This window comes from Neolamprologus brichardi, chromosome 11 (assembly GCF_056152115.1).
Source record: "Neolamprologus brichardi isolate AB-2024 chromosome 11, ASM5615211v1, whole genome shotgun sequence".
Lineage (NCBI taxonomy): Eukaryota > Metazoa > Chordata > Actinopteri > Cichliformes > Cichlidae > Neolamprologus > Neolamprologus brichardi.
The window spans coordinates 22942207-22957875 of NC_142114.1; the positions used below are offsets into that span (position 1 = coordinate 22942207).

General features: G+C 37.0%; 1 protein-coding gene across 1 annotated transcript; it reads right to left on the reverse strand.

Annotated features, from left to right (window-relative positions):
* Positions 1–1896: 1896 nt before the first annotated feature.
* Positions 1897–8165, reverse strand: LOC102780024 (sialic acid-binding Ig-like lectin 16). The gene is made up of 10 exons (XM_087848371.1): positions 8049–8165; positions 7752–7854; positions 6942–7352; positions 6348–6668; positions 4928–5185; positions 4316–4573; positions 3939–4223; positions 3625–3730; positions 3457–3526; positions 1897–2971 (listed from the first exon to the last, which is right to left on the reverse strand). Exons 2-10 carry the CDS (start codon positions 7810–7812, stop codon positions 2660–2662), a joined length of 2082 nt encoding a protein of 693 aa, XP_087704497.1. The 5' UTR covers positions 7813–7854; positions 8049–8165; the 3' UTR covers positions 1897–2659.
* Between the last annotated feature and the right edge of the window lie 7504 nt (positions 8166–15669).

Here is a 15669-nt window from a genome sequence, read left to right on the forward strand (position 1 = left end):
ATGTCAAACCATCAGACTTAAGCACATATGTACACACACACACACACACAGCAGAATTACAGTAAAGGAGAAGATACAAACCTGTGTCAGCAATGCTGGCTTTTACAGAGACAAACAAAGCCGACCAGATGAGAACAAACATGTTCGATGCTCGAGACGTTCAGTCTCTCCCTCCACAGAATAACTTATCCAGCAGATGAAGCAAAAAGAAATCATAACAAAAAATAAAATAAAGAAAAAGCCAACAGTTCACATCACACAGCTCAATAAAAGATGTATAATATATATAATAAATATAAATGTATATTAACTGCCAAATAAGAGGACAGCATTACCAGCATCACCAGTGTGTGAATGGGTGGATGACTGGATGTGTAAAGCGCTTTGGGGTCCTTAGGGACTAGTAAAACGCTATACAAATACAAGCCATTTACCATTTACAGCATTAGGTCACTCATAATATTTGATTAATAAACAATGGTCTTATTCACCATCACTGCTACAGATGTGAAAAAGTCTTCTTTTAAAAAGACTTTTTGAAACTCATTAAATTTTTTTTTTTACCTGTTTTGCTTTGTTCTTCAAACTTCTCTTCTCACTGATGACTGGTCACTCTCTAAACTGAAGTTTGTCACCCTCATCGCTCGTAAAATGATTTCAGGAAGTTTCTCAGTAAACCACTCAACTTTACAGACTGACATTCAAGTTCCTCTGTATGCTATATATAATTATAACATTGTTTATTGTTTATTAAATAATTTACCTTTTTAAAACATAATGCTATCTTGAGATTTTAAGATTGCAGTAATGGTGCTCCAACAAGTTCTATATATTCATATAGCATCAAATCATCATCATTCACCTCATGGCCCTTATCACTGTGAGGTAAAGTCCGCACAAGATTAGAGTGAAAACATAACTTGTATATAACATTTAGCTTATCTTTACATTACTTCAACATCATACCACCGATACAACATCATTTTATTGCTATTTAAATGTTTTCTTATGTAGTCATAAAAAAAAGTTCCTTGAGACAGATTGAATGCATTAAAGAACTTAAGAATTTAAAATAAACTTCCCCTCTCTCATTCCCCTTATTTCTGCATGTTTAGTCATATTTCATGTCCAAATATGCAGAAGTGTTTGCTGCCTCTCTGCAAACACTTCTGCATATTTAGGCTTCTTATGTATTCATTTATATTTTTGCACCATCTCTGCTGCTCTTAGTATTGCTATGCAACTCATTTTTGGCTGTGTGGCAGGCAAGCAGAAGTGATGGACCCAAAATTGCAGGACTCTGGGAGACGGTAATCAACTGAAAACACAGCTTTATTGCTGGAGGAATGATTCACAAAATAAAACTCTAAACCGAGGTGCTGGAGGACTGGACATTACAAACACACAGCAAGTTGAGGGTACGATGCGACAGGGAGCACAGGAAAACACAGGGCTTAAGCACACAGGGGAGTAATTAGGAAATGGGCAACAGGAGGTAGACACAGCTGGGAGAAATTAGGCTAACGAGATAGGAGAAAGGTAAAACTGAACACATTGACATGAGACATGAACTTTCAGAATAAAACAGGAAACTAACAGACACAGAGAACCAGAACGGACACTGAACTTGGCAGGCAGACTCACGAGCAGACACAGTGACACCATGGACAGACAGAGGGAACACAGGCAGGCATGAAACAAACACACTAACACACAGCAAACCTAAACAAAAGACAAGGCAGAATAAACAAGAATATAAAGAAACACAAAACACCGAGTCCTCAGACTCAGGACCATGACATTAATGGATTTATTAAAAGCAGGTAGTCATTATTTTTCAAAATGTTCATAAACGCCGAGATTAAAATACACATATTCATTCATCCATCCATTCTCTTACGCTAATCCTTATCAGGGTCCCAGGTGCCCTGTGGGGGGTGGCAATAAAACATATTTAGTGTTGAACTCTGTTGTTCTCAAGAGGTTTTAAACCAAGTAAATAATAGAAAAACTTGTCATTTTTATTGATCAATACTCTGGGATTGTTATTGTATAATTAAGAAGTGTTTGGGGACTTTTGTCATTAGCATTAGAACTACTGAAATTAGTTATATCAAAAGTTTTAAATGGATTATTGGTATAGAACAAATGATTCGGTCAACCTGATGATGGTGCCGGATAAAAACTGAAAAAGAAAATAAATGATCTCATGCAAAAGAGGAAAGAAATGCATTTACTTAACGAAATGACATGTTTTTCTGGAAGAATACAAAACACAATACATCGTATTACTTAAACCATTAAAAATCTGCAAAATACATCAAGAATAGAGTCAAGAAAAAGATAAGCCACTATATTTACTGCTACTACTAAATGTCACTGGGCAAGATTTTATAGTAAAGCAGTATAAGTATCTAAAATTTGCTAAACCATAACATTTTTCTAATATTTGTAATCATTAAACTACTGCAGAGCATTATATTCAAAGCTAACATTCTGTAAGATTTGATTTGTTAATATTTGTGAAGTTTACAGTATAGAGAAAATTGTCCTACAGTTTGTTATTCCAGCACAAAATGGAAATCCATCCATCCATCAATCCATCCATTACATCTGAAGAGATCAATATTTATCCTTAGCAACTATACAAAAGAATTCCTCAATTATCATCTATTATGTCATTCACAGTGGAGTACACTGCCTCATCTTCCTCATCCTTCTTTTCTGGTTCACAGTGTTTCATCTCCCCCTCCAACATTTTACCGTCGTCTCCACCATCATTTTCTTGTTCTTTTTTTATTATCCTCTTGATTTCAGCGTACTCCGTCTTTGTGCTTTCTCGCATCCTTGCTGCCTTTCTGCCGCTGTGTGTTTTTAACAGGGAAAAATCAATGGTGGCATATTTCACTTCGTTTGTCCCACTGTTTGAGTTCAGGGTCTGGTTGTTTTGTAATGCTTGACCATCATATATCTGTTAGGTACAAAGTAAATAGTTTCAGTCATTTATCAGCTACAGGCAGCCAAACATTGTGAATATTATCAATTTATCTTGTATATAGTCTTTCATGCTTCAAAGGGTTTGAGTTCTCATTGGGTGGCCTGAAAATTAGCTTTACACAAAAAAGGAACTTTGCATTACTTTAATTCTGGTTTCCATTTGTGTATTTGTTTATTTATTTTATTATATGTTTGTTTTATCATGAATATTAAAGATCAAAGTTTTACTGTAACAGAAAGTTGAGATGTCTCATATTTTAAGTCAAACCATCCTATTTGCATGGTTTCTCTCTCCATCTGTCCCTTACTGCATTGTGTTAAGCCTAGCAGAATAAAGGTGGCGACACTGGATTACCATGAGCAATGAGACTTCCACCATATGTATGTGAGATATTTGTGCTGAAATTCATTTGAACTATTTCAAGAGTTATATCAAAAAAGACGAATTAACATAAATACCAGTGGGTCATCTGGACGTGTCAGCATCACAAAAGTGTCATTCAAATGTCCAGAACTCGTCATTTCTTTCCTGTAGAAAAGGGCATATTTACAGAAACGATGTTGAAATGAATGTTAAATTGAATCTACAGAGAAACCTTAGTAATAACTACAAAAATAATTCTTTACCTGTAACACCTTTTGGCCAAAAAGCAAACACCTGAGGAAAGAACTGCACCAATCAAAAATGCAATGATAATTTCCAGAAATCGCCACCTAAGACCCGATGATGGCTCTGCACTCGAAGGAAACAACATGAAAAACCTGTTAACTCACATATTGAATTATATACAGCACACCTGATGGCTAGTCTAATGATTGTCTTAATTACATAGGTCATAGATTACATGGGTCAAAAAATGGTAGTAAAAATGTCAAGTGGTTAAAAGTGTTACAGAAAGGGTTTTCATTTAAAACAACAGCAACAACCAAACAAAACTTACCATCTTTTTTGGACAAGTTGTTATTGATCAGCAGGTTTTCTCTTTCTTCTCCATTTCCATTGTTGCTGACACATTCAACGGTGCTGTTGCCATGGTTTTTTACAGTGAGACTGACAGTGCTGTTGACTGTGTGGTTTGATACACTAGTAATGACAGAGTACTCAGTGTGGTGATTCAACAGAGGCCATTTGATGTTAGGTAAAGGAAAGCCTTCACTGATGCACACACAGGTCAAACCCTCAGACTGAAGCACACATCCTGAGCCATTCTGTATCTTTGCATGCCCTGTAAACATGTAGTCAGAATCATAAAACAGGACATGCTGCAAGCTATAATGTTAATAAACTTCAGGTTAAAAATACATGGCATCTACTTACAAGTCACAGTTACATCAACATATGATTTCAGAGTTGTGTCCAGATGTTTAACTGTACAGATGTACTGCCCTGAATGTTCTGATGTCACATTATGGACGACAAGTGTAGCTGATCCAGTGTCATTGTGCAGCTTTGTGTTAGAACAACATTTAGACCACACAATCACAGATGGAGGAAAGCTTTCAGCACTGCAGGTCAGATTCAGAACATCTCCCTTCCTCACAGTTGTATTCCCAATGATCTGAGCAGCCCTGTTATCTGTAAAATACATTTCAGTGATTTCAGTGGTATATTTAAGGAGAGGGCAAGTTACACCGACATGTAATAATTCAACACAAACAAATGAAGGATAAAAATGATAACAATGCGAGTTTAATAAATGCAAAGTGTAAAATGCCACAAATGTCATTAAAATGCTAATTACAATTTGGTCACCGTACAACATCATAATAGGTTTCAAAAGGCTCTTAATACATTTCCTCTTACTTCCCCTGTATAGTGCAGTCTACACTGTTTCTCTTTCTGAATAAAGTTTTACTCTACATCAATATATAAAAGATGTGGCCACTGCTAAAAATGTTCTGCTTAAAAGCAAAAAAAATGTGTACTTACAAATCACTGTGACACTGATATCCTTCTTCAGGGAATTGTCCATATATGTAACTGCACAGATGTACTGTCCGGAATGTTCTGCTGTTGCATTAGAGATGACAAGTGAAGCTAATCCATTGTCATTGTGCAGGTTTGTGTCAGAACCGAGTTTAGACCACACAATCATGGATGGAGGGAAACTTTCAACACTGCAGGTCAGATTCAGAAAATCTCCCTCCTTAACAGTTGTAACACCACTGATTGCAATTTCTTTCTTATCTGTTAGATAAAAATATACATTTTACAATCATGTTGTTTCCTTTTCAGACTCTACTGATCATCCAATAGATTTCAAATAAATAAATAGATATAAACAATAACAATAGGTTACGAAGTACCGTAATTGTCGGGCTATGAGCCGCTACTTTTTGCACAAGCTTTGAACCCTGCGGCTTTTAGTCAGGTGCGGCTTTTCTATGGATTGTCCATGATTTTTGTCATATCGTAAGACGATTTGTTTTGTTTGTTCCACTGTTGTACGGCACTATGTTGCCTGGCGGAAGGGCATGTGATCAGACCATGGATCAGACACACAGTATCGGGTTCAAGAGTGGTATGTTGGTCAGATGTCCATCCGCCAGGCAACATAGTGCCGTACAAGTAGCGCGAAAAACAAACTTTAAAGTAGCGCTGGATGACGAGCGGCGATAAACTTGCGAAAAGCAAGATATGCTCAACTCCACCGGTGGAATCTGACAGCGTGGAAAAGTGTGAAAACATCCATGATCACCAACGGATTTCGAAGGGCTGGACTGATGCATGATGGAGACACCGCCACGGCCCTTCTGAGGGTGTTCGACTCTGACACTGCCAACGAGGATTTGTTTGGTTTTGAAAGTGACAACGAAGGAAAGAAGTTGAGAGTGGATGATGTAGCCATCCTGAGCCTGTTCGTATCCGACACTGGAGAAGAGGACTTTGGTGGTTTTAGTGCGCAGGAAGATGGTGGTGAATGACTAACTTTTCTTCTTGTTCTAGCCGTGTCACTGCACCTGAGCCTAAAAGGTAGTCCGAATCTATTTTTCTGGTGTGCTGTAGGTTATTGTTATGTACTACATTTGTTACTCATTTATGAAGCACAGTACATGTTTTGTACTTGTAATTACCGCTACTTGTACATATACCTAAAAAGTTATGCAAATATGTACCCATAACTTGTTTTTCAAAATATTAATAAAAGGGGTGTGTCTCCAAACAGCCATCTCTTTCCTGACAATTCCCTTTGTGCATATTCTCTTACATATGATAAGTCAACATTGAAACACCTGCGGCTTTTAGTCAGGTGCGGCTAATGTATGTACAAAACAGGATTTTCCCCTGATTTTAGCTTGTGCGGCTAATATTCAGGTGCGCTTTGTAGTCCGGGAAATACGGTACTCACATTTCACTTTTACAGTCAAAGTCTCCTCTGTAGTTTTTCCACATGTGAAGTTGATCTTGCAAGTGATACTGGTGTTGTGGTGTTCAGATGAAGCGTTAAAGGTCAAAGTTGAGATGTGTCTTTGTGTGAAAGTCGCCAGATTCTCAGTCTTGAAATTAGTGCTGTTTCCTGTAATGTAAGATTCAGTCCCTCCTGCTCCTCTCCATGTCCAGGTGATTTCAGCAACAGATCCAGAGCAGAGACCAGGAGCAACACAGGTCAGTGTGGCCTGCTGTCCCTCAGTCAGTGTGGGAATCATTACTGTGGGCTTCAGATTAAGACCTAATGGGAAAAATTTATAGAAACACATCAACTATCTGAAGTTCATCAAGTACATCAATCTGTTTTTTCAAATAAGATATTTAATGAAAATGGTTAATGGCAATCATAAGTTTTAACTGGAACTGCTGCAGTTCCTACCAGCTACCATAGAGGTCAATAATTCCCTCAAATTATGAATACTTCATTAAGGCCTTAAAAATACTAAATATGTTATTGTACATGAACAAATATCTTCTTTTTCAACATGATTGTCCTTGAAATAGCTTTTTTCACCTTTAACAGAGAGAGTTACTCTTGGAATGAATGTGAATCCATCTTGTTGTCCATTCAGCTCACCAGTAACTCTGAGCTGATATGATCCAGAATCAGACTCTTTGAGATCATTAATGATGATGCTGCAGTTTTTCTGACTCATATCAGGCTCCAAATGTGAGACTCGTCCTTCAAACCCAGACTGAGCTTTTTTGTCTGTGCTTATGTTGCTGTGAAATATTATGTCAGCATCACTGCGACATATTTGAGATCCTTCACATTTGTACCAAACTATATGTTTGGGTGTAAACTCATCAGCAGTAGTGAAAGAACACGGGATCACAACACAGAGTCCAGCCTCTGCTGTTAGTCGCTCACTCAGAGTAACACAGTATCTTCTATCACAGTGTTGTTGTCCCCAGGCTGAAGCACCTGTTAATGCAAAGGGAAAGATAAATATAGTGATAAAGAATATTTAGTTTACAACAATAAACATGTGTAATTAAAGATACCACAGTAACTTTTATGTTTTCACAATCTTCTTGTTTGTGCTGTAGCCTACACAACTACTGTGTTTTACATTTTAATTAAAATTACATTGTAATTTTGCTATTATATCCAGGCAATATCTCAAGACATGTTTAACAAAAGATTAAATTAAAATGGGACACAAGCCAACAGATGATAGCAAAGGCACAAATTTATGATGAACTGTGGGTAATAATAAATTCTTATTATCTGGACAAATTTCAGAAAAAGAGTTTTGCATACAAATATAAAAAAATTAAAATACAAATATAGCAGAATTGCAGTAAAGGAGAAGATACAAACCTGTGTCAGCAATGCTGCCTTTTACAGAGACAAACAAAGCCGACCAGATGAGAACAAACATGTTCGATGCTCGAGACGTTCAGTCTCTCCCTCCACAGAATAACTTATCCAGCAGATGAAGCAAAAAGAAATCATAACAAAAAATAAAATAAAGAAAAAGCCAACAGTTCACATCACACAGCTCAATAAAAGATGTATAATATATATAATAGAATATAAATGTATATTAAATGCCAAATAAGAGGACAGCATTAGGTCACTCATAATATTTGATTAATAAATAATGGTCTTACTCACCATCACTGCTACAGAGGTGAAAAAGTCTTTACATTTCTTCTTTTAAAAGCTTTTTTGAGCCACATTAAAAAAAATTTTTTACCTGTTTTGCTTTGTTCTTCAAAACTTCTCTTCTCACTGATGACTGGTGACTCTCTAAACTGAAGTTTGTCATCCTCATCTCTCTTTTTTTTTTCTTCCTCCTTCTTGCAAAATGATTTCAGGAAGTTTCTCAGTAAACCACTCAACTTTACAGACTGACATTCAAGTTCCTCTGTATGCTATATGTAATTATAACATTGTTTATTAAATAATTTACCTTTTTAAAACATAATGTTATCTTATTTTAACATTCCAATAATGATGCTCCAACAAGTTTTATATATTCATATCAGAATCAGAATCGGGATCAGGAGACTTTATTTATCTCCAAGGGGCAATTAACAAACAACTGAGCAGCATACGTGGAAGATAAGGACAATAAGAACAGGCAATAGGAGTGAAATAATAAATACACCGAATATACAGTTTTAAAATTACACAGTTTTAAAATTAAAGTGACTGAAGGTGAATAAATAACCGCAAGTGACTAAAAGTGAATAAAGTGTCAGTAGTGTAAGAAGAATGTAGTTTATATTTCTGGTGTGGGAAATGTTTTTATCGGCTGGAGCAGAATGGCTTTGAGGACAAAGGTGGCTCTCCCTCTCTCAGTCCTGCAGGAAATGCAGCCGCAGATGTTGGGTGAAGAATGTGAGAGTGGTCGTTGATGATTTTGGCTGCCTGTCTAAGGGCGTGTTGGCTGAAAACCTGTGCCAGAGTTCTGACAGGCAGTCCAATGATTTTAGAGCACACTGATGGAGTGTGCTGCAGTCTGTTCCTGTTCTGAAGGCTGAGGGAGTGGAGAAGGTCATGATGCTTTCCAGGAAGGCATAGTAAAAAGTCATCATGATGTCTGTGAGAGTAACACAGTACCTCTGTCTCTACAGACTTGTTGTCCACCTGTTAATGCAAAGGGAAAGGTAAATATAGTGAGAAAAACTATTTAGTTTTCAACAATAAACATGATATCTAATTAAAGATATTAGAGTAACTTTTATGTTTTACACAAGCTGCTTGTTTGTGTTGTAGTCTACACAACTACTATGGTTATATCCAGGCTATAAAATATTCCTGGATAATGATTAACAATATAACAAAAGATTAATTTAAAATGGCACACAAGCCAACTCATGATAGTGAAAACACACATTTATGATGAATTCATCTATCTCACATGCAAATATTAAAATAAATACAAATACAAATATAGCAGAATTACAGGAAAGGAGAAGATACAAACCTGTGTCAGCAATGCTGCCTTTTACAGAGACAAACAGAGCCGACCAGATGAGGTCTTATTCACAATCACTGTTACAGATGTGAAGTCTTTATATTCATTCTTTTAAAAAGATATTTTTAAGCACATTTAACACATTTTTCCGTGTTTTACTTTATTCTTCAAACTTGTCTTCTCATTGATGTCTGCTCACTCTCTAAACTGAAGTTTTTCATTCTCGCCTCGTCTCTCTTTTGTTTGTCTTCTTCCTCCTTCTTGCAACAACATTTCAGGAAGTTTCTCAGTAAACCACTCAACTTTACAGACTGACATTCAAGTTTTTCTGTATGCTATATGTTCATTATTTATTAAATAATTTACCCTTTTAAAACATACTCTTATCTTGAGATTTTGATATTCAAGTAATGGTGCTCCAATAAGTTTTATATATTCACCTCATTCACCTCATGGCCCTTTCCACTGTCAAGTAAAGACCCCACAATATTAGAGTGAAAACTTGATCTGTATATTGCATTTAGCTTGTCTTTACATCACATTCAACATCATACAACATATCTAAAATCATTATATCTTTATAAGTGTTTCTTATGTAGTCAAAAAATGTTCCTTGAGACAGATTGAATGCTTTAAAGGGCAAGAGCTCTTTAAAGCTTCATTTGTATCCATTTATATTGTGCAGCATTTCTGCTTTTCTTAGTAATTGCTATGCAATCGTATTTTAACATTGCTATATTAATGCATTGGTGGGTACTTTGTATTTGTGAAAATTATTTTTAACCATTTAAACAAAGATCAGTGTAACAGTTTTTTGTGTGTGTGTCAGATGCCTCTGTGGTTAGGTTTTGTTTACTCTTTGTTTTGATTCTTTGTTATGGTTTTGGCTTTTGTATTTCATGTTTCTTAGGTATTATTTAGCACCTTTTACAAGTTGTACTGGTTATGGTATTATGATTATGATAACCGTTAAGCGAGCTGTGTATTTGTGTTTATCAGCCACTTAAATTTGGGTACAAAAAATGAGAATATTTGTGTTGGGTCAGTTATTTCTTTGTTGTAACAATCCTTTTTGGCAGGAAATTTTATATAGTCAAAAAGCCTGTTTTGTTTTGTACCCCACACATTTGTATGCTGAGCAGCAGCGTTGAGTGTATAGATTGTATCTATGAAAAACTTGCCAAATCTTCTCCACCAAGGCCAAACAACTTACTCTGACTCAAAAAGCATATCAGCACAGAAACCTCTGACCAGCTGTGAAGTTAGTTCATGGGTGATGATATATGTGACATGGTCCTGGATCCTTTTGACCCAGCTTTTTGAGGTTTAGTGATATTTTATATAATGGTTTAAGTTTTAGGTTCATTAGTAGTTCAAAGTTGGTCAGTTTTGAGTTTCTTCTATTCCCTGTTTAGATTCTTGTTTATTATGTGTCCTTGTGTCTCTGTCCTCTGCTTCCCTCTCAGTGTTTCCGTGTTGATGCGTGTTTGTGTGGGCATCCTTGTGTCTTGTTATAGAGTGTCTCTGCTTTCAACTAACACTTCCTCTTTCTTAAGTATCTCTAATGTACTTCCTCTGTCTTTGTGGGCAGTTTCAAGTAGTTTTATCACATTGCTCAACTGCTGTTCAGAAGCATATACTTCAAAAATGTAAATGTAAACATTTTATACCAAGCCTTTTCAGGAAAACTTATTAATACATCTTTGTATGCAAAAGTTTCCCAGATCACCTGCACAGCCTGTTCTGAGCTCATATATACAGTGGGGCAAAAAAGTATTTAGTCAGCCACCGATTGTGCAAGTTCCCCCACTTAAAATGATGACAGAGGTCAGTAATTTGCACCAGAGGTACACTTCAACTGTGAGAGACAGAATGTGAAAAAAAAAAAATCCATGAATTCACATGGTAGGATTTGTAAAGAATTTATTCGTAAATCAGGGTGGAAAATAAGTATTTGGTCAATAACAAAAATACAACTCAATACTTTGTAACATAACCTTTGTTGGCAATAACAGAGGTCAAACGTTTACTATAGGTCTTTACCAGGTTTGCACACACAGTAGCTGGTATTTTGGCCCATTTCTCCATGCAGATCTTCTCAAGAGCAGTGATGTTTTGGGGCTGTCGCCGAGCAACACGGACTTTATACTTATTTTCCACCCTGATTTACGAATAAATTCTTTACAAATCCTACCATGTGAATTCATGGATTTTTTTTTTCACATTCTGTCTCTCACAGTTAAAGTGTACCTCTGGTGCAAATTACTGACCTCTGTCATCATTTTAAGTGGGGGAACTTGCACAATCGGTGGCTGACTAAATACTTTTTTGCCCCACTGTATGGAGGAGGCTGCACCAAATATACTGATCAATCTGCTTTAGTGTGCCCTGAGATAAAGGGGAGCTGATAAAGTATTTAAATACCATTGATTAATTTACTTAGGCATGGTTCACAAACACGCTGTACCCAGACTCAACAGAAGAGACTCCACAGCGGTCAACACAGCGTAGAAGATCGACTGCCCCCTCCCCTCTTTCACATCTACATCCCACTGCCTCAGAGCTGAGGAGATCACAAGAGACTCCACCCATCCTGCAGCCCACCTGTTGTACTTGCTGCCCTCAGGTAGGTTTCTTTCCATACGCGACCACACTACAGAACACACACACGCACCCTTCCCCAACACGTCAGCACCTCTCACACACATACAACGCATAGACCCAACACACACACACACACACACACACATATTTAATTGTTTATTGCTATTTATTCTGCTATCAGGAAGTTGCTTCTAATTTAGCTGCACATCTGATGCCTTCTTGGTTCTGAATCATCTTCTGCTTCTCTGCCATGTGTTGTCTCACAGGGCTCAATTTTAGAGCCACTGCTGTTTTTATTATATTTATTGCCCCTGGGTTCCATCCTTAGAAGGCATGGGATCACGTTTCATTGTTATGCCAATGACTGCCAAATTTATTTGTCACTAAAGCAGAAGGATGTCATCACCATAAAACCTCTAGATGACATTAAAGCATGGCTGGCTTTAAACTTTTTCGATTTTAATGAAACGAAAACAGAGGTGTTAGTGTTTGGACTCAGTGGTCCCTGTGAGTCCTCCTTTATTGATATGGGAGCCTTGGAAGTTTATTTTAAACCTGTTATTACTGACCTTGGTTTTAAATTGGACAGCCAAATTAGAGCTGTGGTGAAGTCCAGTTTTTATCATTTAAAGCGACTGGCAAGAGTGAAAGGGCAGCACCTCGAAATAGTGATCCATGCTTTTATTTCTTCCAATCTGGACTACTGTAACTTTATGTGGGGGTCATTCAGTTGCTGGTTCAAAATACCGCTGCACAACTGCAAACAGGAACTTGAAAAAGAGACCATATAACCTCTGTGCTGGCCTGTTTGGTTGTTTTAAAGTGTTTTATAAATAAAGGTGATAATGATGATGATGAGATTCTGAGAATTTCTTGGTGTTAAACAGGATTTTTTTCCCGTCCCACTGTCACCAAGTACTTCCCCACAGGGGGTCATCTGATCATTGGGGCTTTTTATGTAATAGTGTAGGGTTTTACCTTACAATATAAAGTGCCTTGAGAAAACCGTTATTGTGATTTGGCACTGTATATGTATAAATAAATGTTTTTATGGTAATTCAATAGGAGAAAACATACCACAGAGAGAAAACATGTTGCCTTTTATAAATATGAACATGCTTTAAATACTTGTTCCCTCTACCACTGTGATCACTTAAACATAACCTTATATGGTATCACTGTACTCACTAAGTACTTCCTCTTCTAACATAAAGGTCAGACTATCACTGCCAACCTGTATGTTTACTAATGACGCAACAGCAAAACCATGTTGTAACCGGTCACTGACTTAAATATTTGCATGTCAACAATTCCCACTGTTGTACACTGTAATGTACACAGTACACTGTTCACCTTAATTTGTGATTTAGAGGCAATATTTGGGTTCAAACTTAAAGAAACAATTCACTCCAAACATCAGGTTAAGGTTTGCTTTGGCTTTCACCATTTGCAATATTACCAGGTGAAGTGAAATTTCTACACTCTACACTCGTTCTATACTCTATTAGAGTTATACATTCATTTCGTTTCAGAAATGCAGGATGTGTTTTAAAAGACACAGAAAGAGCCACTGAAAATCCAACACCACTGAAACTAAACTAAACTTAAACTTTAAGGCAAAGTAGATTAAATTAATTTGTTAAGCTGTGAATCAGTTTCAGCACAGCAGAATGGTTGAGAAATCACTTCACAACTGTAAAAAGCCAAGAAACATGCATATCTGACTGATGTGCATGTTGTATTATAAGTGAGAAAAATCTCAAATATAAGTGTTAGTGAATTATGCTGTTGCACAGCGTGTCTTGAAAGTGGTGTGGTGCTGCCTGAATAAAATACTGTCCAGTTAGAAGTAAGAGACACTGTAGTACAATTTCTCTCTGTTACTGCACACTTTAGAAAATCACAAAAATACTACAATTAGAATTATAAAAACAAAAAAAATGTGGATACCAGCAGATAATACAATCTGACTTGAAAATAAATAGCTAAATATTTATGTCATTAGTTAAACACTGCCCTCTGCTGGACACACATTGCTCTGAAAAACGCTTCAGTATCCATGAAATGTGCAATAACATCATCCAACAATGTGAGGTCACCAGAAGACATTGCTCTAGGGACCGATGGATGTGGGTCGTCGTGGCAGCTACACAGAAGTGCTGGAGAACCCAGGCTAGCCTTGGGCCGATCCTGCCAGTTCCCAGCTAAGTGCTGCTAATTGTGCCTCGATATTAGCTGTGCTAGGTCGCACATGAAAATGGAAATTAATAAGGTTACCTGGATGTGCCCTTGCTGCTGTCATGGCTCAACAGGGTGGGTGAGGAAGCCCTAACAAATATTTTACTGCTTTATTAGTTGGCTGGCCAGATCCATTGTTCAGTCATTGGAAAGCTCAGATTTCTATGTATCTACACCTAATTTTTAGTTTTTAATTCTAGTCTTTGACTCGTAGTAATCCTAGGGTAATGTGTTAGGAATGAAAGGATGCCACATCAGTTGATGGAAATGAAAATTTTTAACTTACGGAGGGTTGAATTCACAGACACCCGAAAATCAAAGTGAAAAAATTATGCAACAGGCTAATCTGACAAAATTTCATTAGAGCAATTTCAAATGGTACTTAGTAGTTTGTATGGACTTCACATGTTTGTATGCTTGCCTGACCATGTCAGGCTTTGCTCCTAATGAGACGCTGGGGAGTGTCCTCCCAAAACTGGAGCAGGGCATCTCTGTTTTCCTGGACAGTGTGAGGTGCAATTTGGTGGCATTGGATGGACCAAAACGGAATGTCCCGACGGTGTTCTGTTGGATTTAGGTTAGGAGAGCTTGGTGGGTGCGTCAGTAGTATCAATTCCTTCATCCTCCTGCATAATCTAACTGCATGAAACCACTGCCAAACCGGACACGCTGAAAAATGTTACAGGTACAATATAACATTCTTCACGGCTTTTCAAGACCCTTTCATGTCTGTCAGATGTGCTCTGGGTGAACTGGCTCTCATCTCTGAAGCACATCTGACAGCAAACGTGTTTTTCTTGTCATCGAAAATCAAATAAATCAAAATCCAAAAAGAAATCTGATTTAATTTGAATTTGATTAAACTCAGTTTCAGTTTTCCAAACTGGTATAAAACTCTGTTTCAGCTACAACAGATGCTTGTGTTCCCTCTTTGGCCTTGGGATTCTTGAGCAAGAAAAAAAAAGCCTGGGTCTTCAAAGGAGCCACTATAGAACCTTTAAAACACAAAATATTGATGGAATATATAAAGATGACATTCCCACACATAAATACATTAGCAGTGGTCAAGAGAAGCATTCCATTTGCCGTAAGATTCCAATTCAAATTGACAGTGTATCTTTGTATGTTCAGCTACTGCTGTGTTGTCTAATGAAAAGTATGAATAAAGGAAAGGAAAGTGCAAAGTTTCATCTAGTATAATAACATATAAGTTACACTATTATCTCATTTCAGAGGGTCAGCTCAACAAATTATCAACATTGTGCTATGTCAGAATACAAATTAAGAAAAATGAACAACAGTCAAGATGAAATTCATCCAATACAAGGTTTCATGTAAGTGCTCGCAGTGGGAAGTCCAGGGTGAGCTTTTTATTGCATTTTACCATTCTCACCCTCCTCTGCCTTAAAACTGTAACACAACATCACTTTTCCTTCTTGGGGCTTTTCCCCCTGCTTTACTGTAGTTTTA